A 24,709-nucleotide genomic window follows, 5' to 3' on the forward strand; every position below is an offset into this window, starting at 1 on the left:
AGTATTATTCACAATAGCCAACACTTGGAAGCAGCCTAGGTGCCCTTCAAGGGACGACGGATAAAGAAAATGAGGTATATATACACAATGGAATACTACTCAGCCATAAGAAATGATGAAATCCAGCCATTTGTGACAACATGGATGGAACTTGAGGGTATTATGCTAAATGAAACAAGTCGGAGGGAGAAAGTCAAATACTGTAGGATCTCACTCATAAGTAGAAGATAAAAACAAGGACAAACAAACACATAGCAACGGAGACTGGATTGGTGGTTACCATAGGGGAAGGGGGAAGAAGGGAGGGCAAAAGGGGTGATTAGGCTCACATGTGAGGTGATGCATTACAATAAGTTTTGTGGTGAACATGATGTAATCTACACAGAATTTTAAGTATATTACAATGTACATCTGAAAGCTATATAATGTTATAATCTAATGTCACTGCAATGAGAAAGAAAGGAAGGAAGGAAGGAAGAAATGAAGGAAGGAAGAAAAAGAGAGTTCTCATTACGAGAAAAACATTTTTGTTTGTAACTCATTTGGTGACGGATGTTAACTGGATTTTTTGTGGTGATCATTTTGCAATAGATACAAATATCAAATTATTACATTCTACACATGAAACTAATATAACATTACGTCAATTATATATATATTAAAAATAGATAATATTTAATAATGTTATTCTTTGTGATTTTCTTTTATCCTTTCTTAGTGGACTATTCTCAACAAATAGTTAATAATTCTTTGCATCAAATGTACCCTGATTCTGTCTTCTGACTTGACTCTGACTTATATACCTCGTCCCCCAAGGTTGTTACTTCCTTATTTTCAATGTCTTCAAAGATGAAGACATATCTTTTAATTTGAAAATATGAGTGGAATGATTCAACATACTGTGGCTAGCAATAACAATTCTCGATATTAGGATTTGCAATTTATACATGATTTATTTTAATACATAGCAAAAGCTTAAGAAATGTATAATATGGACTTGGTATATACTTTTAAAATTAATATCGATAAAGATTAAAAAATAGTTCTACAACACAGGAGTGAAGACTCAGGCTGACTATGCACTTTAGGTGGTTATGATGCATTAATATAGATTCATCCTAGGTAACAAGTGTCCATTCTGGTGAGTGATGTTGATAAAGAAGGAGGCTACACATGTGTTGAGACGGGGAGATATAGAAATCTTTGTACCTCCCTCTTAAATTTGTTGTGAAACTGAAACTTCACCAAAAAATAATATCTTAAAAAATAATTCTCAGCAAATAATTTATGGCTTTTGAGGAAACTACAAATATGTTATTTATAGATGGTGATAGTAGCATTATATCAAATTTATGTAAGCTAAAATGCCTGCTGCTTACAAATATATATTCTTCTTTCCAAACAGGATGTAGAAAAAGGTGACTTCATTGGAAAATAGAAAAATGCACAATTTTTGCCTCTCTCTGAAGATCTTGAGAACCTGAAATACAGAGAATCTTATATCATTATTTGTATAACTTCTTATTTTGATGAATTAACAATGTATTTAGACTAGTAGTTATAACCTAAAGTTGCATATTTTCCATACAATTTTTCTATGGAAACATTTGAATAATTGTGTTTATATGACTACTCGTATATTTATTTTTTTTCTTTCTAAGATTAATTCCTTCAAGGCATAAAATATTAAGAGTTCTCAAACAACTTACAATTTTGAGGAGAAACTTGAGCCACTTGGCCACATCCATGAATTACTGTTGTTTCTATCAGAGGGTGTAAGCCATGAGTAAACACGCAAGGAGACCAAAAAATTCTATGAGTAAAGAAATTTGAAGACAAGTCAAAAAAGTATTTTTATACTAATTTGAATTTTCTAACAGCAAATAAAGTTAATTCTTTTTAATTTATAGTCTTTCAATTTACATTACACTGTTACACACTGGACACATTAGGAAAACATAGTAGTATGGCTAAGTGAAGAGGACACACTGACAAAGACACAGTTTCAGGACTCTGAGAACTGATCAAAGACTAATAAAAATTTGTGAAGTATTTATTATTGGAAAAACTGCTGTATATTCAAGTAAGAATGGAACAAATTTGCGGTCTTCTTGCCTAGAACTGTTCCCATGCCTGCTCTCCTCCCCAGCCCAGCTCAATGAGCAAGAATAATTGTAGTTTTTACAGTTTCAGTAAGACTGAAAAACTCAGTGGTGTTGTTAGCACAGAGGCAGACTTGATTAGCAGAGGGTAATGAGTCACTAAATAGCCCACTACTTTTTCAGCTCAAAGTGCTATATTTGCCTGGTACTGAATGAGGGAAATCCATACTTTTTCTATTCCAAGGTTGTGATCTCTTTTGTGCCACACATAGTGCCAACCATAAATATAATGGGAAGGTACAAAAAATGAGAGTACAATAGAAGAGATGAGATTAGCTCTACACATTCTTGGATGATGGATAATGTGTACGTGTGTAGAAGAGACAAGGTGATTCCAGACTAGCTAAAATACTAAAATAACATATGTTTAACACAAAAGATGTAAGGAAAGGTGGAAGAAAAGATCAAAAGACACAAACTGAACAAATAGCAAATGGCAGACCTAAATTCACTATATTAGTTATTACATTAAATGTAAATGAATAAACATTCCAATCAAAAGATAATACAATATCTGAATAAAAATATTGAATGAAAAAAGTAAGATCCATCTATATGCTCTCCGTAGCAAACCACACTTTAGATTCAATGGCATAAATAGGTGAAAGTAAAAGGGATGGAAAAAATACACCTTATCACCAGTAACCATAGTGTGCAGAAATGGCTATTCTAATATCAGACAAAATAGCTGTTAAAACAGGAAATATTATAAGAAATAAAAAGGAACATTTAAAAATATTAAAGCAATCAGTACAAGAGGAAGATAAAACAATGAAAACATATAGTGACATAACAACAGAACCCACAAACCCATGGAGTGGAAACATAGAATTAAAAAGAAAGATAAACAATTTAATAAAGATGAAAATTTAAGAGCTCTTTCCTCAGTAATTGATAGAACAGCTAGTCATAAAATCAGTAAGAATATGAAAGCGTGTAAAACCACTATGAACCAGCTTGATATAACTGGCATATATAAAAAATATCTAGTTCATAAATAGGTATCACTAAGTTCAAAGGATTAAAACATTTCAAATTATATTCTCCGAAGACAAAGAAATGAAGTGGAAATCACAGCAGAAAGAAATATGGGAACTTCCAAAACATTTGGAAAGTGACACATTTCTGCAAAATCTATAGTTCAAAGTTGAAACCAAAAGCAAAATTAGCAAATACCTGATAATAGAATGAGAATATGTAAAAATTTTTAGGATGGAACTAAAGTAGTGCTTAGATAAAAAACATATTGTGTGAAGTTTTCAAAAGGAAGAATGTTCTAAAATGAAGGATCTGAGCAGCTTCCCTCTCAAGAAGCTACACAAAGAAGAGTCAATTAAAAGGTATAGTAGGGAGAAGTGATAAACATATTTTGTTGAAACTTTATGCTGAAATTCGTATGGCAGAATAACTCATGGAAGCTCCAAATAGAACAATACCCAAATATCCAAGAGCATCAGCAATAGAATGGATAAATACATTACAACATAATCAGACAATGGAACAGGAAGGAGGCATGGACCATCTACAACTCCATGCAACAATGTAGATGAATTTCACAAGTTTAGCTTTACCTGAAAAAGCCAAAAATAAAGAACACATATTGTATGATTCCATTGAAATAAAGTAATGTTAATGCAGAAAAGAATACGAAAGTGCCCTTTCGTAGTGTAGGTAAATTTCAATTTCTCATTCCGGGTGATGGTTACACTTGATGAAAATTCAGTAAGCTGTTGGGATATAGTATTTGCATCCACTTGCGTGTATATTATACCTCAATAAAATTATCATAAGACAATGTTATGAAAATATGCAAATACATTTTAAAGTAGACACAGAGTTGAAGAAATTCTAACAATTATGACTTGTGAAAACTAAAACAAAAAGAACTGAAATTACTAGAATTGTCTTAAAACTTCTATTAGAATGTTATCTATAATTCAAAAAACTTTCCACGCTCAGTTGCAGATCATTTCATATTGATGTGAGCAATATGTACCAAAAACATATAATGTCAATCTTATAAAATCTCTTGTAGGATAAAGAAAATAGAAAACACTTGCAACAAGATGAACGAGGTTAATAAAATATGTTATGTGTATTTTTGATGAGAATGTCTCAAAAAGAGAAATTACATATCGATTGCAATTATAAAGTGATATAAAGATTCCAGTGATATATAAAAATAATGCACGATGAGAAAAATAGATTTATTGAAGCAATGCCATGTTGGCTTTACATATGAAACTCCATAATATTGATCCGTTACGTTAACCAAGTAAAGAAGATAAAAGATGTGATCACTCTGATGCAGAAGGCATTGATAATATTAAGATTCATACTTGCTTAAAAAAAGGAAAAGCAAAATAATCTTTAAAGAGATAGACATAATGAGGAAGTATCCATACAAAGTCCTAGAACAAACAAGAAATCTTTGAAAAAAACTAATGTAACTAATATAAACTTACTATAAAACAAAAAGAATGCTTAAAGTACAGACTTGGCATGAAAATAGATAACTAGATCAATAAAACAGGTTAGAAAGTGCAAAGGTATACCCACGCGCATGTGGAATGCATATTTCAACAAAGATGCAAGCTCATAAAGTAGACATAGCATAGTCTTTTCAACAAATTTTGTGAAAACAATTGGATATTGTTATGCAAAATAAAAATAATATAGTTATTATTATTTTATACATACCTCAAATTATATACAAAAATAAGCTCAAAATTGGTCATAAACCTAGGTGTTAACTGTAAAACTTCAAGAAGATAAATTATCTATATAAAGCTGATTAGAGCATATATATGCATATGTATTATATATATATAAAGTTACATATGAAGAAAAGATCACCTTCACTATAAATTACGTTCCATCATTTAGATAGTGATGTAGAACAGCATAAACTTCACTTCCACCTCACAGCATCACAAAAAATAAATTCCTAATGGATTATAGACCTAAGTATAAAAGTTAAAAAATAAAGGAAAAAAATAAAACTTAGAGGGTAATGTGGGAGATTATCGTCATGAATTTCGACCAAGTTGTGAAATTGGTCCCAAATAATCACTAACACCCAAAATGATAAATTGGATTCTGATAACATGAGTAAATTCTGATCATTGAAAGACTCCAATATCAGAGTATAAAAGGTAAGCCACAAAGTCAAAAAAGCTATTTGCATCTCATGAAATCAAAAACAACCTCAAATTCAAAATGGCACCACTTCTAGGAAGGAAGAAGAAAGACAACACAGGAGAAGTGGGCAAGAGACAGGAACAGACGCTTCTCATTATCATGAAAAAGAATATTCTAATGATTAAGAGCCCAGAAAAATGTGTTTAATTTAATAGTATCAGAAAAACGCCTGTTAATATTAATGTTATAATGAAACTATTATATAACAATCAGACATAATACTAAAATTCTTGATAATATTAAGTTTTGCTTCAAGGGACTAATTGCTAAAATGTGTATTTGCACTACAAACTAAAAAACTGTGATAACAAAATAAATTTGACATACGCATATTTATGACCCCACAATTTCATTCTAATGCAAAGAAGACACTAAACTATAATTATACAGAAATACAATTATACTTATAAATTAATATTATTATAAATATAATATTTATATTACACGAAAATAATTTATTGTATATGAAATATTATTTATAATATGTAACTTATTATAAATACAATATATGTGGGAAAAGACATACACAAGGACTTTCATAAAATAATTATTCATAATACCATCTTCAAAAGCAGCCACATTTCTCTCAGTAGAATAGATTAAAAAATGTCACAATCATATTATACAGAAGTGAAAAATTAAAAAAATACAGATGAATGTAATAATATGAATGAATTGTTAAATATCATATGGAGGTAACAGAAAAAACACATAAAATGTATACTGAATGTTCCATTTATATAGTGTTTAAAAATAAGCAAAGATAATTTATAATATTAAAAATCAGAATAGTAGTTAAGAGAGGAGACAAGAGAAGTGACAAGAGTACACTCAGGGGCTGCTGGGGGCTGGAAACTTCTATTTTGTGACCTCATATGTAATCATACGGGTTTTTTCACTTGCGATCAACGTGCACTTTAAAATAAAAACTACCAATAAGCACAAAAATTTGGATGATTTTCACAAATATAATATTGACTGGAATAAGCTTTTAGTAAAATGTTGGAAACATTTGAAATCTTACCAGTTCATCTTCGTTATCTATATAAAGCAGGGTAGAGTTCTTAGATGCACAGGCCAGCAAGCTCTCATTCCATGCTTTTCTTTCAATACTAATGTAATAGCAATTGTTGGAATATGTTAACCACTCCTTCGGACAATGACCACAATGATACGCTGGAAAAAGTTTATGAATTACTATCTCCGAATAATTTTAGTTTAAAAAATGAAAATTAGCTTACATATTTGCATAGGTAGAAGCATATATGGACATATCTTATCTATGCACCCTCACAGGCTGGTACATATAAAACAAAACGTACTCATACACACAGTCACAGACAGAGTTAGCCTCTAATCTCCTAATTTATGTGCTCATATAAAGCAAAAAAAACAAGAGAGTGGATATTTAAACTCTATACATGTCTTGAAATTCAATGAACAATACCACCATTTTAGAATAGTAAAATTGTTTGTCTCTTATCAGTAGAAAATTCGAGCCAGTCAGCAACAATGGGTATGGTGATTTTAAATGAATTTTCTTCATATTGTTGCACAAAAAGGGAGACTGTCCTATAACTATCATGTATGAACATGTATTACTTGATTTTGTAATTCATTGTCCCTCCAAAAATCTATTATTTTTAATTAGCTTAAGATAGAGACAAAATAAAAATATACTAATATTAGAACTTTAGAAATCAACATACCTTTCTGGTTCCTTGTTACCAGGGATGAATTGTTCTGTGCCAGGCTTCCAGAAGCTAGAAAAATGAAAGTAATTTTTATAAAAAAATAATATTGATCTAAATAAATCATACAAATATTAGTTTCTTACGTGGAAATTTAGTGTATTGTTTAGAATTAGAATAATCGAAAAAAATATGATTTTACCAAAAAATAATAAAGTAGTGAAGATTAGGGGAAAAATATTAAAAACCTAAACTTCACCATCTCTTACAGAGTTTGGTTTAACTAATCTCAAAAATTAATTTAAATTTCTCCAAAAGTTCTTTCAATCTCCTAAATATGTCTTTGAGTTATGAAATCAGAATATATATATATATATATATATATATATATATAATATTCTCTATAATCACTCTGGTATTCTTTTGAAAAATTCCACATTTACTCTAAATGCATACATTAAAATGAGAGTTCTAATACATAATACTGGAAATATTTAGAGACACTGATGATCATTAAAGTGAAAAGTTCTCGTATAATCTTTAAAAAATTTACTTACAAGGAATAACAAGTGCGATTGTTACCACAGTGGACAGCAAGACGAGGCAGATGATTCCCAGGATCCCACCAATGAGCTTCTCTCGAGGTGATGGGAAATCTGCAGGGAAACAGAGAAATGGAAACACTGAGAAAGGAGAGATGGAGACAATTGCTTAGACAGTTTACATTCAAGAGAACTCACATGCACAGGGAATCATATGTATAAACTTGGAACCCAAACCCACATCTACTACTCTAATCTTACTCTCAGAATATACTATTTCGTTGTCAGTAAATATAATGCTCCGTGAGTTGTTGGTCAAAGACTACAAATTTTAACAATGCCTGAAAGAAATTAGTCTTCAGATTTTGTTAGAATATCGTATTCCAACTGCAACTGCAAGCTCTGATCCTCACAAATAAAGAATATGTGAGCTTTTTCCCTACTCTTCCCCACGTCTGCATCCCCAGCTGCACATCCTAGAACAGTTACTGTGTGTCTATTAAATGTCTTACCTTTGCAGTGGTCCTTCTTGCCATTCTCTTGAAGATCCTGAGAAGGATTTCGAAGATTTAATTCAACATAGGTTGTTTCCTGCTCAATTACTGAAATGGAGCTTTTAACACCCTTAGGTTTCATTTGCTGTTTCTTTGAGTCCTTAACCAGATTCAGTTCTGCATAGGTTACTGTTTGGTTATTCATCTCTGCAGCTGATGTCAAGGGCTGTGCTGTATGGAAACTGTCCTTGAGTGTGTGATAGACGGCATGTATAACAACAAGATGCCTAGTATAGGCAAATGGGTGGAGTGTGAGGTGAGTAACAGTACTCATTTGGCAGTTAGTGTCAAAGTGTGGTTCTAATTTCCTTAGAGCTGTAAACGTGTTTCATGATGGAATAAGTAGTTTTTAAAATGATTTTCCACATTTGATGCAAGATTATTGGCTAGAGAAACGTAAAGCAATAAATTAGTGAGGAATAAAGTAGTTCATAAATAATGTTGTTATACTTTTAGTCATATTCCTCAGAAACATTTTAAGACTATTAGAATAACTGGGTTAAAGTTAAAATATCACATTAGAAAAAAATGATGCACCAAGTTTTATGACAACTTTTAAATCCATTCCTGGTTAAAGATGAGTGTTCTAAAGTTGGGAGAATAGTAGTGTTAGCATATATAGTAATTTACTGCACTAAATTAGTTTGTTTAGAGACTTACATTTATTTATGAAGCAGGATGAGGTGTTACCAAATGATCTTTTATTTTGAATGATTGTGGAGATTTGAAAAGTCATTAGAATTTTAAAGAAATATTTTGTATATTGAAAAATGTTACGTGACACACTAAACTTATCCAGCACCTACTAAATAGTGAAAATTAAACAATATAAATCATTCTTTAAAATACTTATTTAACACGAGTAATGGGCATTTGATTCAATGGCAAAAATATGAGAGCATAAGATGATAAACAGAAGTGTAGATAATCTATGGAAGGACACCGTAATTTCAAATTTCTGGAAAAATCCTCTGGCTGTCAAAGTCGGTGAGGGCAGCTTTAGCTGTGCAACCAATTGTAATAAATCATGTAATTTATTAATTCAGTCAATGAGCTCTGCAGTCAGTCATTTTGGAATTAATTCTGGCTTTGAAACTTACAGTGTGTGACTTTTAAACAATTACTTATTGTGAACTAAGAGTGGCTTGCAAAAATACATAAAATATAGCAAGATAGCAGAAATTTAAAGATTTTAAGAAAAATGTGGGAAAAGTACAGTTAGTTCAGGAATGTCAGAAGGAACCAAGCATAAGGGAAATGAAGAGAAGGAAGAAAAGTCTAAGTATGCTAAGGTCATTCATGGCCGAGTGGTTAAGTTTGCCAGTCTTTAGTCATAGCTGAAAATCAGTAGCTACTCTCTAATGTTGAAAAAAATGCAGTTTAAAAATGTAATGACCTAATCTCTTAAGGTTTTTTGAATTTTTTTTTAATTCGAGAGAGATACTCCAAGGCCTAATATGACTTTGTAATTAAAAACAAGTATTTAGTCTAAAGTTAAGAAATTACTTCTGTTTCAGGTTTATTATTAATGCATGTTAAATGTTATAATTTAACTAAAAAATGCATTTAGAGTATTATCCCATCTGCTCCAAAATTATTTTCACTTAGCTATCTACCTTTATGTTTATAGATACAAGGACACATTGTATCTTAAATGCTAATTCAGCAAATATTTAAAGTGATTATTCCATCATATAGATTTTGGCTGATTTTTTACTTTCTTTGTAATTTTTTATATTTAGTTCTTTATACATAGTGACACTGTTCCATTCTTATGAAAATAATGAATATACTCTTCTTTTTTTAAAGTTAGTGTCTAGCAACCTAGCTTTACTAGTCTAAAGTGAGAAAAAATATGTAAAACACTTAATACTCAATCTGCCTTTTATAAATTCTCGATAATATGTTAGTTATTTTAATTATTATACTAACACAATTTTCATGTCATTATTTACAATTTCTATTTGTTAAACCACGTAAAGTAATTCGTTAGACAGATGTCTCTTTATCAGTGTGTTATATCTTTGTTGCAATGTTTTATTCATTTTTTTAGTTTTTTTATTGTTTATAGTTGTTTAAATCAGCATTTTTGAAACTCACCTCAAGCTGATTTTTTATTAAGAATCAAACTTCCTTTATTTCATTTAAGTACATGTGTGAGAAATTACCTTTGACCTTCATGATTTGATAAATTCATTTTGAATCAATTTTTAAAGGCTGAACTAAATATAAAATATACATAACTTTATCTATATTGATTACAAAATGCAAAATTAACTGTTCATTGTCATGATGCTTTTGGTATTTCACTTTAAATTTTATCATTTTACAAAGCCAATTATGCATTTGTATGCACTTCACTATTTCTGCATAGGCAATAATTTGAATAATTTAAGTACTCCTCCAACATATTTCATGTTTTATGCCTTTTTATACCCTGAAATAAAGATACTAATGTTCTCTTTGGTTTGATTGTGTATTAACTGTACCTCTGTCACATATCTAGCATTTGTAATCTTCCACTAAGTGACATGGGCTAGCAGAAGAGTAGCCACACATACCTTCTGTTGTCCAGAAAGTGGTGCATCGTCTAGTGGGAGGCTGGGTTACTCTTGTACACAAATAATATCTGTGGTCTTCACAGACTGCCCTGTGAAGGCTCAGAGTGAATTAATAGTGGAAAAAGCAGATTTCTCATCTATGTGTCACAGGAAATTATTACACTTGGGCTATTTTGAAGACAGTTTTTCTATCACACACCTCCAAAATATAGGAGACTGGGGTTTGTAGTGTGTCACTTAGTTTGTCAATCAGAAGTGCCTCTGAGATATTGTTTTCATATTCCAAAAAATATATGGGGAGAGAGACTTGACTACCCTATGCTATTAACTTGCTTCCATCTCAATCATACACACTGGAAACTTAGTCCTTGTGTAGTTGTTCAAATTTTACTTTCAGACAAGTTGCTAAATTCTGACATTACATATTTCTTTCCCTTATCCTCTTACTCTGCCATTTCTATTATCATGGAAAAAATTCTGAATTTTAAATGTCTCTGAGAATGATAAAACATTAAACAATGTTGAACTATATCATCATGCCAGAGATTGAAACATTAAATAACCACTTATTATATTATCATTTATTCATCCACCAACTATAACTGTCTTTGTTTTAATACGAATATTTGTTGTAATAACTAAAGCCCATGTCTCACTATGTAGATGGTAAAAGAACATATTTTTAAAAATTTTCATTTAACCAAAAAATTGAGAGGGGAGAGTAGACTTTTAGAACCCCAAATGATACATGAACATCAAAAGAAGCAAAACTTTAATTTAGATGACCCAGGTATAGCAAAAGAAATTCTTTTCATCATTTTTCATCTTGTATGAAGAAAGGGGAAAATGTTTATCATTCCTAAGGATATTCACTTCTAATGATGTCTCTAGGAGACTGAATTTACACAAACTCAAATTAACTTTCTAAAATTTAGAAAAATGGTAACTAAATCCACAGTTACGTCCTTGTAATCTGGGCTAATATTTGAGACTTCTATAACAATGGCTAATGTTGGCTCACTATATGTGTATTTCTTTCAATTATATTTTAGTATATTTTCATAAACTGTTATTAATTTCCCTTCTATTAGCCCCATTATAGAATTATAATGCTCAAGTCATTTATTACTGATGTCAAATAATGTAACATTCACTAACATTGTCTTTTAAAATGTCTTTTTAAAGTTGAGGTACTTATATCTACCATTCTTACAGTTATCCAATTTGGTGTTTTCACTGAAATGATATTATATATATCATTGCTTTTAATTATGCATAAAAAAATGGGTTTATTCTACTGACATTTAACTTTAATGGAATGTATGTTCAGACAATATAAAGCCAAAGGGAAATTACTGAAAATAATAAGTAATTAGAATTTATTCATTATTATATAAAAATTATATATATATATTTGTGACTATTTCTAATAGTAGTAATATCTACTATTGACTTAAGAGAGATACATAAATTAGAAGGCAATAACAAGTGAAAATATGATTTTAATATCATGGCAGTATGTATTCATTTTGAAAGATTATTTTTTTTAAGGGGGAATTAATTATCAATTCACTTTAAAGAAAATATTTAAGGATTTTCTAAAGACAAATACTCTTATTCTAAGTGAAAACCTGGATATGCAGAAAGAAAAGAAGAGTTGAAGAAAAGAGATGATGTGGATACATCTATATGGATACTGAATGAATAAAATATTAATGATAAGGTTTCAAATTGCAAAATGTATATTTATATCAGAATTCAAGGGAGCAAATACTGCTCAAGCAGTAAATAAATGTAAGGGATTGTTAGGTCTTTTCATTGCTTGAGAAGGGGTATAAGTACTAGTTTGTTAGACGTTAATGAGTAAAGAAAGTATGCTATAAAATGTAAGGCACTAATAAAGAATATTTAAAGCATATTAAATTAACAAGTTCTTATAGAGGAAAGTGAAAATAAAAATATTTATTGTGAAAGATAATAAAACAAAGGAAAAGTAGAGTTCAAATAAATGGCAATGTTCATCTCAAATTAAAAAGTAACTATATTATGCTTAACAATTAATTACATCTACATATTTACACATATAAATAAAATATATAATTAACACTGTATTGTATAATAATCAAAATTATATTAAATATAAATAGAATAATTCTCAATTTAAATTCCAAGAATATTGATATTTAAAATAACTGTCTGCAGTCCTAATGAGACACTCCTTTAACATAGGCATAAAGAAAGATAAAAGGAAAAAGATGAAAAAGTACACCACACAACACAAACCAGTAGAATACTACTATTTAATGTATAGTCACAATATAACGCAAGAACCATTGTTGGAAATGATGAAGCATGTTTCGCAATGAAAGGCTGAATATCAACACCATTAGCAATGATTTTCTTGAATCTGTGTGTACTCAGTAATGCAAGTTCAACACGCATTTGAAAAAAGTGAAGAAGTAAACAATCAGAAGTGGAGATTTAAAGAATTCTCTGTCACTGCTTATCAAACAAACAGATATATCAGTAAGGGTATAGAAAGATTTAAACAAGACAATTAACCAATCCATACACACACACATACAAGTAACATAGAACATTCCTTTTTAAGTTCACATACAAATTTCCCATAACTACACTATTTACCCATATTTCCAAACCTATTAATAGAAAACATATAGAACTGTGGTGTCACTGCAGTAGCTGCTAGCCAAGTTCGACAAGTGGAACTTGAAATTTGGGTATTTATCTTTAATTTGTAATTAATTAAAGCTAAATAAAATTTTAAAATTGCTTTCTCAGTCACCCTAGCCACATTTAAACAAATATGGAACACTTCCATCTACATAAAAAATTCTCTAACTACAGTTTATCAAAAACAGATGGTAATAACCAAAAATTTGAAAATCTTTATATGGTTTTAAATGCAGTGATAAATTTATAAATAGCATATGGGCCAAAGTAATGATCTTAATGAATGTTTCTCATTTTTATTTGAATTATAATGAAAATATAACAGCAAAATTCTGTCTTGTGAAATATTGGTTGCATTAAATGCATGCCTTACAAAAGAAAAAAAAGCAGAAATCAAAGCATGCTTTACATGAAACTAAAAATGGAAAATTAAAATTGGAGGAAATTAAATTGAAATGAAGTAGAAGGAAGAAAACAATAATAGTAAAAACTGAAAACAAAGAACAAAATTACGGTAGAGAGGATCAACAAGACCGAAGTCATTCTCATTGAAAACGCTTAATCAAATTGCTAAAAGACTGTTGAAGGAAAAAATTAACACAAATCTTTTATATCTAGATTAAACAAGGGAATATCACTATGGTTTTTACATGTATTAAACAGATCATAAAACCACATTATGAATACATCTTAAGATCTATATGAAATAGGAAATTCCAAAAAGTGCAAATTACCAAAATGCAGTACAACAAAGAGAAACCTAGGTAAACCTAACATATACTAAAGAAATTGAGTTTATTATATAAACCTGTGTACTAAAATACTCTACAAGCTCTAATGCTATCAGTAGAGAATAATAACGCTTGAAAATATGACAGTACTCCTACACAAAGTCTTGGAGGTAATAAAAAAGAGAAGTGCTTCCCAATACAGCCTTGATAACAAATTCTGTCAAGTACACAACATAAATGAAAATTCAAGTCTAATGTCTTTGTGAGCATGGATGATGAAAAACTACTTAATCTAAATATAATTTGCACTGATTTTTTCAAAGAATAATACAGAATGATTATTGTGGTTTTATTTCAGAAACACGATTGGTTTGAAAATTGAGAAATAAAGGTAGTTTACTTCATAAACATTATACCGAGAAAACATTTATCATTCTATTTGATGCAAAAATAATAAAAAGATGACATCAATTGATTATAAAATCTACTAGAAAAATAAGAATACTTTGGAATTATTTTAATATGAGAAAGGTATTATTAAACAAAAACCTTTAAACAAACCTCATACTTAAGGATGAAATATTGAAATCTTTTCCCCTGAAATAGGAAAGGATATATATAGAACCTTTTACTGTACCTTCTATTAAACATCGGAAATAAAACCTTAACCAGTAAAAATAAGCAAGGAATAAACAGTATTTGCACCTGGAAAGAAGAAACAAAAGCGTGATTATTTAAAGATGAAATAGTTGTTTATATGTACATATGAAATGATAGCGTTATTATACAAAAGCAGGGAAGTCATTAGATATAAGATCAACATACAAACCTCAAATGCATTTCTACTCAAAGCAGCAAAAATTAATAAAGGAAATTTAGAAATAATGAAGTCATTTATAAAAGCATGACTGTGAAATACCCATATTTGTGTAAGACTTCAGTATAGAAAAATACAAAATATAATAGAGAAATTAAAGAAAACCTAATACATAGAAGTATAAAGTATGATATTGATTAGAAGAGTCAATATTGTAAAGATGACTAATCTGTACACATTACTTTAAAGGTTAAATGCAGTCCCAAACATTATCCCAAGAGTTGTATGAAAAACTTTGTTAAGGTATAATTTATACAACATCAAATCGATCCATTTAGAGTGTAAAAATGACTGACTTTTAGTACATTCACAGAGTTTGTAACCATCACCACTATCAAAATTTAGGAAGTTTTCATCAATCCAAAACGAAACACTGTATGGATTATCAGTCATTTCCTGCTGCCCTTTCCATCAGCCCTTGGAAACTACTAATCCACTTCCTGTCTCTTATGGGCTTGCCTGTTCTTAATATTTCATATAAATGGACTCACACAACATGCAATCTTTTAAAAAGGTTAAATGCCACTAGCATAGTTTTGAGCAAAAAAAAGCCAGACGCAAAAGTAAAGGCATCCGTACTTTTTGGCGCGTATATTTCAATAATTGTTTTTGAGAAAACTCATTATTAAAATAAATAATATAATTCATTTTAAGACATGCAATCATAATACTATTTCCATGTTATGAAACGGAATGTTACCCAGCAAAATTTAACCTCAAATGTTTCTATTCTAAAGCTTCTCCTTGCAATTTTATCCATTTGGAGATCCACGATTACCTGCTTTGAGGCCAGATCTGTGTAGCATGGCACAGTTATGTTTTTCAGATGATGATTCTGTTATCCTGTAATGGAGAAAAATGCATAATTCTGTTGTTATATTCTATGGAGGCGATCCATGAAACAATAGCATTTTCCATGTTACTGTAATAAAAAATATGCTGAAAATGGATCTTGACATTTTTCATATAATGTTAGCAAGAGTTGGTTATTAGAAAAACTGTATAGTCTATTTTTTAATATTTATATTAACATTTCATTAATTTTCAACATCGTTCTTCATGTCTATAATTCAACTAAAACAAATTTATTAATATTATTATTCTGAATTTTTCAATTTTATATCTTCTTTCAATCTTATATCTTCTATGCAGCATTATTTTTAAAATCTTACTTTATTTTGGAAGTTGAGCCATTGGGTTTCATGTATGAATGGTCACTGATGTTAAAAAAGACTCCAGTCCATGATAGGAGTGATAGGAATTCAGAAATTTTTACTGTAAAATAAACAGTATTCATTTAAATAATCATTAAGAAAGTGTTCGTCATTTTAAAAAATACAAGTAGTGTATTCTTTCACAGGATCCTTAATTTTCAGAATGAAATGAAGTGTTAGATGTTTATCTAACACTAGGATATATTAACGTTGAAAACCACCTTTTCATAGTATCAAAAACTTTCATCAATATTTGTAGTTTTGATTAAAATTCACTCAAACATTTATACTTAGTAGTTTCATTCTTCTTCTTATGTTAATAAGGAAAATTCTGATTCATGTAATTTAATAGTTATCCACGTTGACAAAACTATCATAGCAACGATTTAATTAGGCTTCCAGATACTGTTATAATCATGTCTTCAGATACTGTGACTATATCAATGTATTTTTCTATTATGTCTCTCAGAGGTGGGGTTTTAGAAAGGAATTAACAGATTGCCTTTGAGGATTAAATGACAAGGAAGCCAAAAATTTGAATTTCTGGACTCCACATCATTCTTTCACTAGGTAAGCCCCAATCTGTTTCTAAATTCGTGGAATCCGGTGGTCAAGAGAGGGTGTCATAGACTTATTTCTTTCTGCTGCCCTTTGTTAAGTACTACTATAAATGCTGGAACAGATGAAAGATACAAGTGAAAGAGAATTTTGAAAGATGGAAAGAGAAAGACAACATGGCTTGGGACACTAGGATTAGGGGACAAGAGTGACAGGGCATCTTATATCTCCCACCAAACAGAAGAAAGCGACCTAGACTGCTGTATCCCAACATCCAACCTAGCAATACAAGGTGCCTCAGGAAAGCCATTCCTCCTCTGTGTTGAAAGGAATCTGTTCAGCCACACCTGGTAAGCCTTACAAGGGTGATCCTTTATGAAACCTGCTAACAATCAGAATCCAGAGGAAGTGCATAGTGAAGGGTGTGAAGGGGGAAGTAGGGAGTAGAGGTGGGACCAGCAAAGGACCTCCCTTGACTAAAAGTACTCAATCCAGGAAGCTTCTTTATCCCTGAGCACATGAGTCTCATGTCATCGACCAGAGACATCGCATACAATGGATTTTAAAATGTTATATTTCCATAATTCAGCGAGGAAAATTAACAAACTATAGATAAATATAATAATATGGATGAATTGCAAAAATATCATATGGGAGTGAAAAGAGACAGGAAGAAAAATGCATATTATATGATTCCATTAATATGAAGTTCAAAAATAAACAATGATAATTTATAATATTAAAAATCAGAATAATGGCTAAATGACAAGCAAGGAGAAGTGATGAGAGTATATCCAGAGGTGGGGCTAATGATGGCTGGGGATTTCTATTCTGTGAATTGATTTGTAATTACTTGGTTCTACTCACTTGTGAGCGACATGCACAATCATGATATGTTTCGTTTTCTTGCTGTATGGTAAAATTAAATGGCAAAGTTTATTCTAGGAAAAAAGCACTTACAGAAATATGGTTTTCTATGAAAAGCAAGAACTGGATATTATCATGTGCACTGGTGGTATAAAAATATAAATAAAATACTATAAGGTCAAACAATGGAATAGTAACAAAGTTTTAAATAAACTACAAATATGTACAACATATGGATGAAGTCTATAAATATGATATTGACTAAAACAAGTCTTTAATAAAAATGTATGAAACTTTTAATATCTTACAATTTCTTCTTCATTATCTATATAAAGCAGGTTAGAGTTCTTAGAAGCACAGGCCATCAGACTCTCATTCCATGCTTTTCTTTCAATACTAATGCAATATCAATTGTTGGAATATGTTAACCACTCTTTCAGACAATCGCTACAATGATATGATGAAGGAAAGATTAAGAATTATTATCCAAAATCAATTTGAATTTTAAAAAATTGAAATTAATTTACATATTTGCAAAAATATAAACATATATGTACATAACATATGTATGCACCCTTATAGGTTGGTATATATAAACAAAACAGACTCATGCACATTTACAGAGAAGGGACAGCCTCTCATCCTCTAATTAATGTGCTGACAGAATGCAAACACACATGGAAAAATATCCACTCTATATATGTCCTGAAAGTCAACGAATCAAAGTAGTTTATTAGAATAGCAATGTTATCTATCTCTTATTACAGCAGTAGGAAATTTGAGCCAATTGGCAACAACGGGTATGGAGATTTTAAACGAATATTTCATCACATTGTTGCGTAAGAAACACCACTTTCTTATGATCATTACTTATGAACATTTATTACCTGATTTTATAAGTTACGTCCTGCCAAAAAAAAATCTGTTATCATTTTTGCCAACCATAACATAGAGACAAAATAAAAATTGCGCTAATGTAGGAACGTTGAAAATCATAATATACCTTTCTGGATCCTTGTTATCAGGAAGGGATTGTTCTGCTCTTGTATTATATATAGTTCCTAGAAAAATTTAAAGTAATCCATATAAAAATTAATATAAATAAATCATAATGATTTTAGTTTCCAACTTTGAAATTTGGTGTATTGTTTAAGATTAGAATAATCTCAAACAAAATTGATTTACCAATAAAACTTAATAAAGTAATAAAGATTTGTGGGGGAAATATTTAAAACAGTAAAGGACCAAACTTCAACATCAGAGTAATTAGTTTAACTGATATTAAGAATTAATTTGTATTTCTTAATAAAGTCTTTCAGTCACCTAAAGCATGTCTTTGAGTTATGAAATCTGAGTATGTATATAACATTATCTATACTCATTATTTTTACTTTTGAAAAATTCAGAATAACCATTCCATATTTAGTCCAAATATGCACATTAAAATGAGAGTTGTATTCTACAATACTATGAAATGTTTAGAGGCACTGTCACCGTGTAATCTTTCAAAAATTTACTTACAGGGACTAATGGTTTCATTTTTACTATGATGTACATCCAGACAAGGCAGATGATTCCCAGAATTTCAGCAATGAGCTTCCCTGAAGGTGGTGGTGAACCTGCAGGGAGAGAAATGGAAATAATGAGAAAGGAGAGATGGAGACAATTGTTTAGACAGTTTGCATACAAGGGAACCCACACGCACAGGGACTCATACATATAAACTTGAACTCCACAACCATATCTACCATTGTAATCTTTCTCTCAGAACATGCTATTGTATTTTCCTCAAATACAATACTCCATAATTTGTTGGTTAAATAATACAAAATACAAAAGTGTCTGAATGAAATTAGTACTTAGATTTCATATTAGAGTACTTTATTTCAACTTGAAGCTCTGATCCTCACAAATGAAAAATATGTGAGCTTATTTCCTACTCTTTCCCCATACTTCTGAAACCCAAGTGCACATCCTGGAACAGTTATTTGGTGTGCCTATTAAATGTTTTACATTTATAATGTTAGTTCTTGTCATTCTGTTAGAGATCCTGAGAAGCATTTTTGAAGTTTAATTTCGCCTAAGTTATTTCTTGTTCAATTACTGAAATGGAACTTTAGTGTCCTTAAGTTTCATTTGCTGTTTTCTTGAGTCCTTAACATATTTAGTTCTGCATAGGTTACTCTTTTGTTCTTCATCTCTGCAGCTAAATAATGTCAGGGATGGTGCTCTATGAAAACTAAGTAGTTATATGTAGCACTATAATAATTAAGCAGTTAATAAGTGGTGCATTTAATGATAAGATCCCTAGTATAGTCAAACTGGGTGGAGTGTGAGAGAAGAAATAGTACTCATTTTGCAAATAAACAATGTAAAAGTCTGCTTCTAATTTCCTTAGAGCCTTATATAAATGTTTCAGAATAGAATAAGTAGGTTTTAAAATTATATTCTATGATTGATACAATATTGGTTGGAGCAATAAAAAGCAATAAATTAATGGAGAATAAATAAATTCAAGAATAATAATATTCTTGAGCCAGCTCTGATGGCCTGGTGGATAAAGGTATACACTCACATTTGCTGGCCTGGGTTCACTTCCTGGTCATAGAACCATACCACCAGTCTGTCAGTTGCCATGCTATGGAGCAGCTCACACAGAAGAACTAGAATGACTTACAACTAAGGTATACCACTATTCACTGGGATTTTGGGGAGGAGAATAAAAACAGGAGATTGGCAATAGATGTTAGGTCAGGGAAAATCTTTCCCTTCAAAAAACAAAAAGAGTAATAATATTCTTATTAACTCAAAGTCAGATTCCAGAGAATTTTTTTCTTTTCTGTCTTTTTTGAATTTTGAAGTTTCATTTGTAAAAATTGTCTACACTCAATTCTAAGTCTGAGAATTGCTCAATTACTTTAGTAATTTACAAGTAATATCTATGATTTCTTTATTTTCTTTTAAAATTAATTAATTAAATTTGTTGAGATTACATTGGTTTACAACATTATATAAATTTCAGGTATATGTCACTATATTTTGACTTCTGCGTAGACCGCATCATGGTCATCACCAACCAAAAGTTTAGTTGTCATCTGTCACCATACACATATGCCCCTTTACCACTTTTGCCATCCCCCAACCCCTTGCCCTATGGTAACCACCAATCTGGTCTCAGTATCTATGTGTTTCTTTATCTTGCACATATGAGTGAAGTAATACAGTAATTGTCTTCCTCTATCTGACTTATTTCGCCTAGGATAATACCCTTAAGGTCCATCCATGTTGTCACAAATAGAAAAATTTTATCTTTTTGATGGGTGAGTACTATTCCATTGGGGGGGTGTGTATGTGTATATACCACATCTTCTTTATCCATTCATCCACTAATGGGCACTTAGAATGCTTCCAAGTCTTGGCTATTATGAATAATGCAGCAATGAACATAGGGATGAATATATCTTTATGAATTAGTGTGTTTGTATTCTTTGGATAAATGCCAAGAATTGAAATAGCTGGATCATATGGTAGTTATATTTTTAGTTTCTTAAAGAATCTCCATACTATTTTCCATAATGGCTGCACAAATTTGCATTCCTACCAGTGATGTATGAGTGTTCTCTTTTCTCCACATTGTCTCCAACACTTGTTATTGTCTTTTTAATAATAGCCTTTCTGATGGGCATGAGGTGATATTTAATTGTCGTTTTGATTTGCATCACCCTAATAATTAGTGATGTTGAACGTCTATTCATGTGCCAGTTGGCCATCTATATATCACCTTTGGAAAAATGGCTGTTCATATCGTCTGCCCATTCTTTTTTATTGAAGTCATAATAGTTTAAAACGTTGTAAAATTTCACTTGCACATTATTATTTGCAGTCATTGTATATATATATATATATATATATACCCTTTTACCCCTTATGCCCACCCTCTGACCCCTTCTTGACTGGTAACCAGTAACCTTTTCTCTTTGTTGATGGTCTGTTTATCATCCACACATGAGTGAGATCAGACAGTGCTTGTCTTCGTCCTTTTGGCTTATTTTGCTTTACATAATACCCTCAAGGTCCATCCATGTTGTTGCAAATGGAAAAATTTTGTGTTTGTTATGACTGAGTAGTATTCCATTGTATATATATACACCACGTCTTCTTTATCCATTTGTCAGTTGGTAGAAAGTTTGGTTGCTTCCATGTCTTGGCTATTGTGAATAATGCCACAATGAACTTAGGGGTGCATATGCCTCCTTTGATTGTTGATTTCAAGTTTTTTGAATAAATACCCAGTAGTGGGATAGCTGGGTCACATGATGTTTCTGTTTTTTAAGTTTTTGAGAAATCTCCATACTCTTTTTCTGTAGTGGCTGCACCAGTTTGCATTCCCACCATCAGTGTATGAGAGTTCCCTTTTCTCCACATCCTCTCCAACATTTGTTATTTCTCGTCTTGTTAATTATTGCCATTCTAACAGGTGTAAGGTGCTATTTCACTATAGTTTTCATTTACATTTCCTTAATCATTAGTGATGTTGAACATATTTTCATGTGACTGTTGGTCATCTTTATATCTCCTTTGGAGAAATGTCTGTTCACGTCCTCAGCTCATTTTTTGATTGGGCTGTTTTTTTGTTGTTGTTGAGTTGTGTGGGTTCTCTAGATATTTTGGAGATTAATCCCTTATTGGATATATGATTTACAAATATTTTCTCCCAGTTGGTGGGTTTCCTCTTCATTTTCTTCCTGGTTTCCTTTGCATTGCAGAAGCTCTTTAGTTTGATGAAGTCCCATTTGTTTATTTTGTTTGTTTGTTTCCCTTGACAGGGTAGACATGGTATTTGAAAAGATGTTTCTAATGCCAAAATCAAGGAGTGGGCATCCTACATTTTCTTCTAGGAGTTCAATGGTTTCACATCTTACTCTCAAGTCTTTAATCCAGTTGAGTTAATTTTTGTGTATGGTGAAAGATAACGGTCTACTTTCATTGTTTTGCATGTGGCCGTCCAGCTTTTGCAACAGGATTTATTGAAAAAATTTTCCTTTGTCCATTGTATGTTCTTGGCTCCTTTATCAAAGAAAAGCTGTCTGTAGATATCTGGGTATATTTCTAGGCCTTGAAGCTTGTTCCATTGGTCTCTGTGACTGTTTCTGCAATAGTATCATTCTGATTTGATTACTATAACTTTGTAGTACATTTTGAAGTCAAGGATTGTGATGCATCCAGCTTTGTTCTTTTGTCTCGATTGCTTAAGCTATTTGGGGTATTTTGCCATCTGTATGAATTTTAGGATTCTTTGTTCTATTGCCGTGAAGAATGCCATTGGTATTCTTATTGGGATTGCATTGAATCTATAGATTGCTTTTGGTTGTATGGTCATTTTAACTATGTATATTCTTCTAATCCATGTGCATGGAATATCATTCCATTTCTTTATGTCATCCTCAATTTATTTCCATAATGTCTTATCATTTTCATTGTATAGGTCTTTCACCTAATTACTCTTGAAAAAACCTCCAGTACTATGTTGAATAAGAGTGGTGAGCATGGGCACTCTTGTCTTGTTCCTGTTCTCAGAGGGATGGCTTTCAGTTTTTCCCTGTTGAGTTTGATGTCGACTGTGAGTTTGTCATATATGGCCTTTATTATGTTGAGGTACTTTCCTTCAACAACTATTTTATTGAGTGTTTTGATCATAAGTGGATGTTGGATCTTATCAAATGTTTTCTCTGAATCTATTGAGGTGATCATGTGGTTTTTAGTCCTCATTTTGTTAATGTGGTGTATCACATTGATTGATTTGTGGATGTTAAACCATCACTGTCTCCCTGGTATAAATCCCACTTGATCATGGTGTGTGATCCTTCTTATATTGCTGTATTTGGTTTGCAAATATTTTGTTGAGGATTTTTGCATTTATTTTCATCAGTGATATTGGCCTGTAATTTTCCTTCTTTGTGTTGTCCTTTTCTGGCTTTGGGATCAGGGTGATCTCAGCCTCATAGAGTGAGTTCGGAAGCATTCCATCTTCTCCAAATTTTTGGAAAAGTTTCAGAAGGATTGCTATCAAGTCTTCTTTGAATATGTGCTTGAATTCTCCTAAGAAGTCACCTGGTCCTGGACTTTTATATTTTAGGAGGGTTTTGTTGACTGTTTCAATCGCTTTTCTTGTGTTTGGCCTATTCAGATTCTGTATTTCTCTTTGATTCCATTTTAGGAGGTTGTGTGAGTCTAGGACTTTATCCATTTCTTCTAGCTTGTCCAATATTTTGGCATAGTTTTTCATAGTATTCTCTAATAATCGTGTGTATTCCTGTGGTATGCATTGTAACTTCTCTTTCCTTTCCACTTATATTTATATGAGCTTTCTCTCTTTTTTTCTTAAAGATTTTGGCTAAGGGTTTGTCAATTTTGTTTATCTTCTCAAAGAACCAGCTCTTAGGTTCATTGATTGTTTCTACTGTTCTTTTTGGTTTCTAGTTCACTTATTTTTGCTCTGATTTTTATTATTTCCCTTGGGCTGCTGACTTTGGGCTGTTTTATGATGCTTTTTCTAGTTCTCTTGGGTGTAGTTTAAGATTACTTATTTTGGAATTTTATTGTTTGTTAATGTGGGCCTGTATTGCTATGAATTTCCCTCTTAGGACTGCTTTTGCTGCTTCCCATATGAGTTCGTATGGTGTATTTTCATTTTCATTTGTCTCCAGGTATTTTTTAATTTCTTCATTAATTTCTTCATTGATCCATTGGTTGTTCAGTACCATGTTGTTTAGTCTCCACAAACTTCTCATTTTCCCAGCTTTTCCTTGTGGTTGATTTCCAGTTTCACAGCATTGTGGTTGGAAAAGATGCTTGACTTAATTTCAATCTTCTTAAATTTGTTCAGGCTTTCCTCATTTCCCAACATATGGTCTGGATTTGAGAATATCCCATGTGTGCTTAAAAGAATGTGTATTCTGTTGATTTCAGTTGGAGTGCTCTATACATATCTATTGAATCCATCTGGTCTACTTTTTCATTTATTTTCACTATTTCCTTGTTGACCTTCTCTCTGGAT

At 31.1% G+C, this 24,709-nt stretch overlaps 2 protein-coding genes across 3 annotated transcripts in view; both read right to left on the reverse strand.

The window, feature by feature from the left end:
• LOC100062789 (NKG2-A/NKG2-B type II integral membrane protein-like) overlaps window positions 1-8,547 on the reverse strand; it is a 30,002-nt gene extending 21,455 nt beyond the window's left edge. Inside the window, exons 1-6 of one of the 2 annotated variants that reach the window (XM_023643116.2) lie at window positions 8,109-8,547; window positions 7,612-7,710; window positions 7,073-7,126; window positions 6,388-6,539; window positions 1,710-1,813; window positions 934-1,480 (exon numbers count right to left, since the gene is read on the reverse strand). In XM_023643116.2, the coding sequence (XP_023498884.1) occupies window positions 1,360-1,480; window positions 1,710-1,813; window positions 6,388-6,539; window positions 7,073-7,126; window positions 7,612-7,710; window positions 8,109-8,424 (846 nt within the window). In that variant the 5' untranslated portion in view covers window positions 8,425-8,547 and the 3' untranslated portion in view covers window positions 934-1,359. Of the gene's footprint in view, window positions 1-933; window positions 1,481-1,709; window positions 1,814-6,387; window positions 6,540-7,072; window positions 7,127-7,611; window positions 7,711-8,108 lie in introns of those variants that run through there. The other variant, XM_070269880.1, reaches the window with a different exon arrangement.
• The window catches only part of LOC100062823 (NKG2-A/NKG2-B type II integral membrane protein), a 100,304-nt gene that overhangs the window by 41,402 nt on the left and 34,193 nt on the right, over window positions 1-24,709 (reverse strand). The window lies entirely within an intron of this gene.

This window comes from Equus caballus, chromosome 6 (genome assembly GCF_041296265.1).
Source record: "Equus caballus isolate H_3958 breed thoroughbred chromosome 6, TB-T2T, whole genome shotgun sequence".
In the NCBI taxonomy this organism is placed as follows: domain Eukaryota; kingdom Metazoa; phylum Chordata; class Mammalia; order Perissodactyla; family Equidae; genus Equus; species Equus caballus.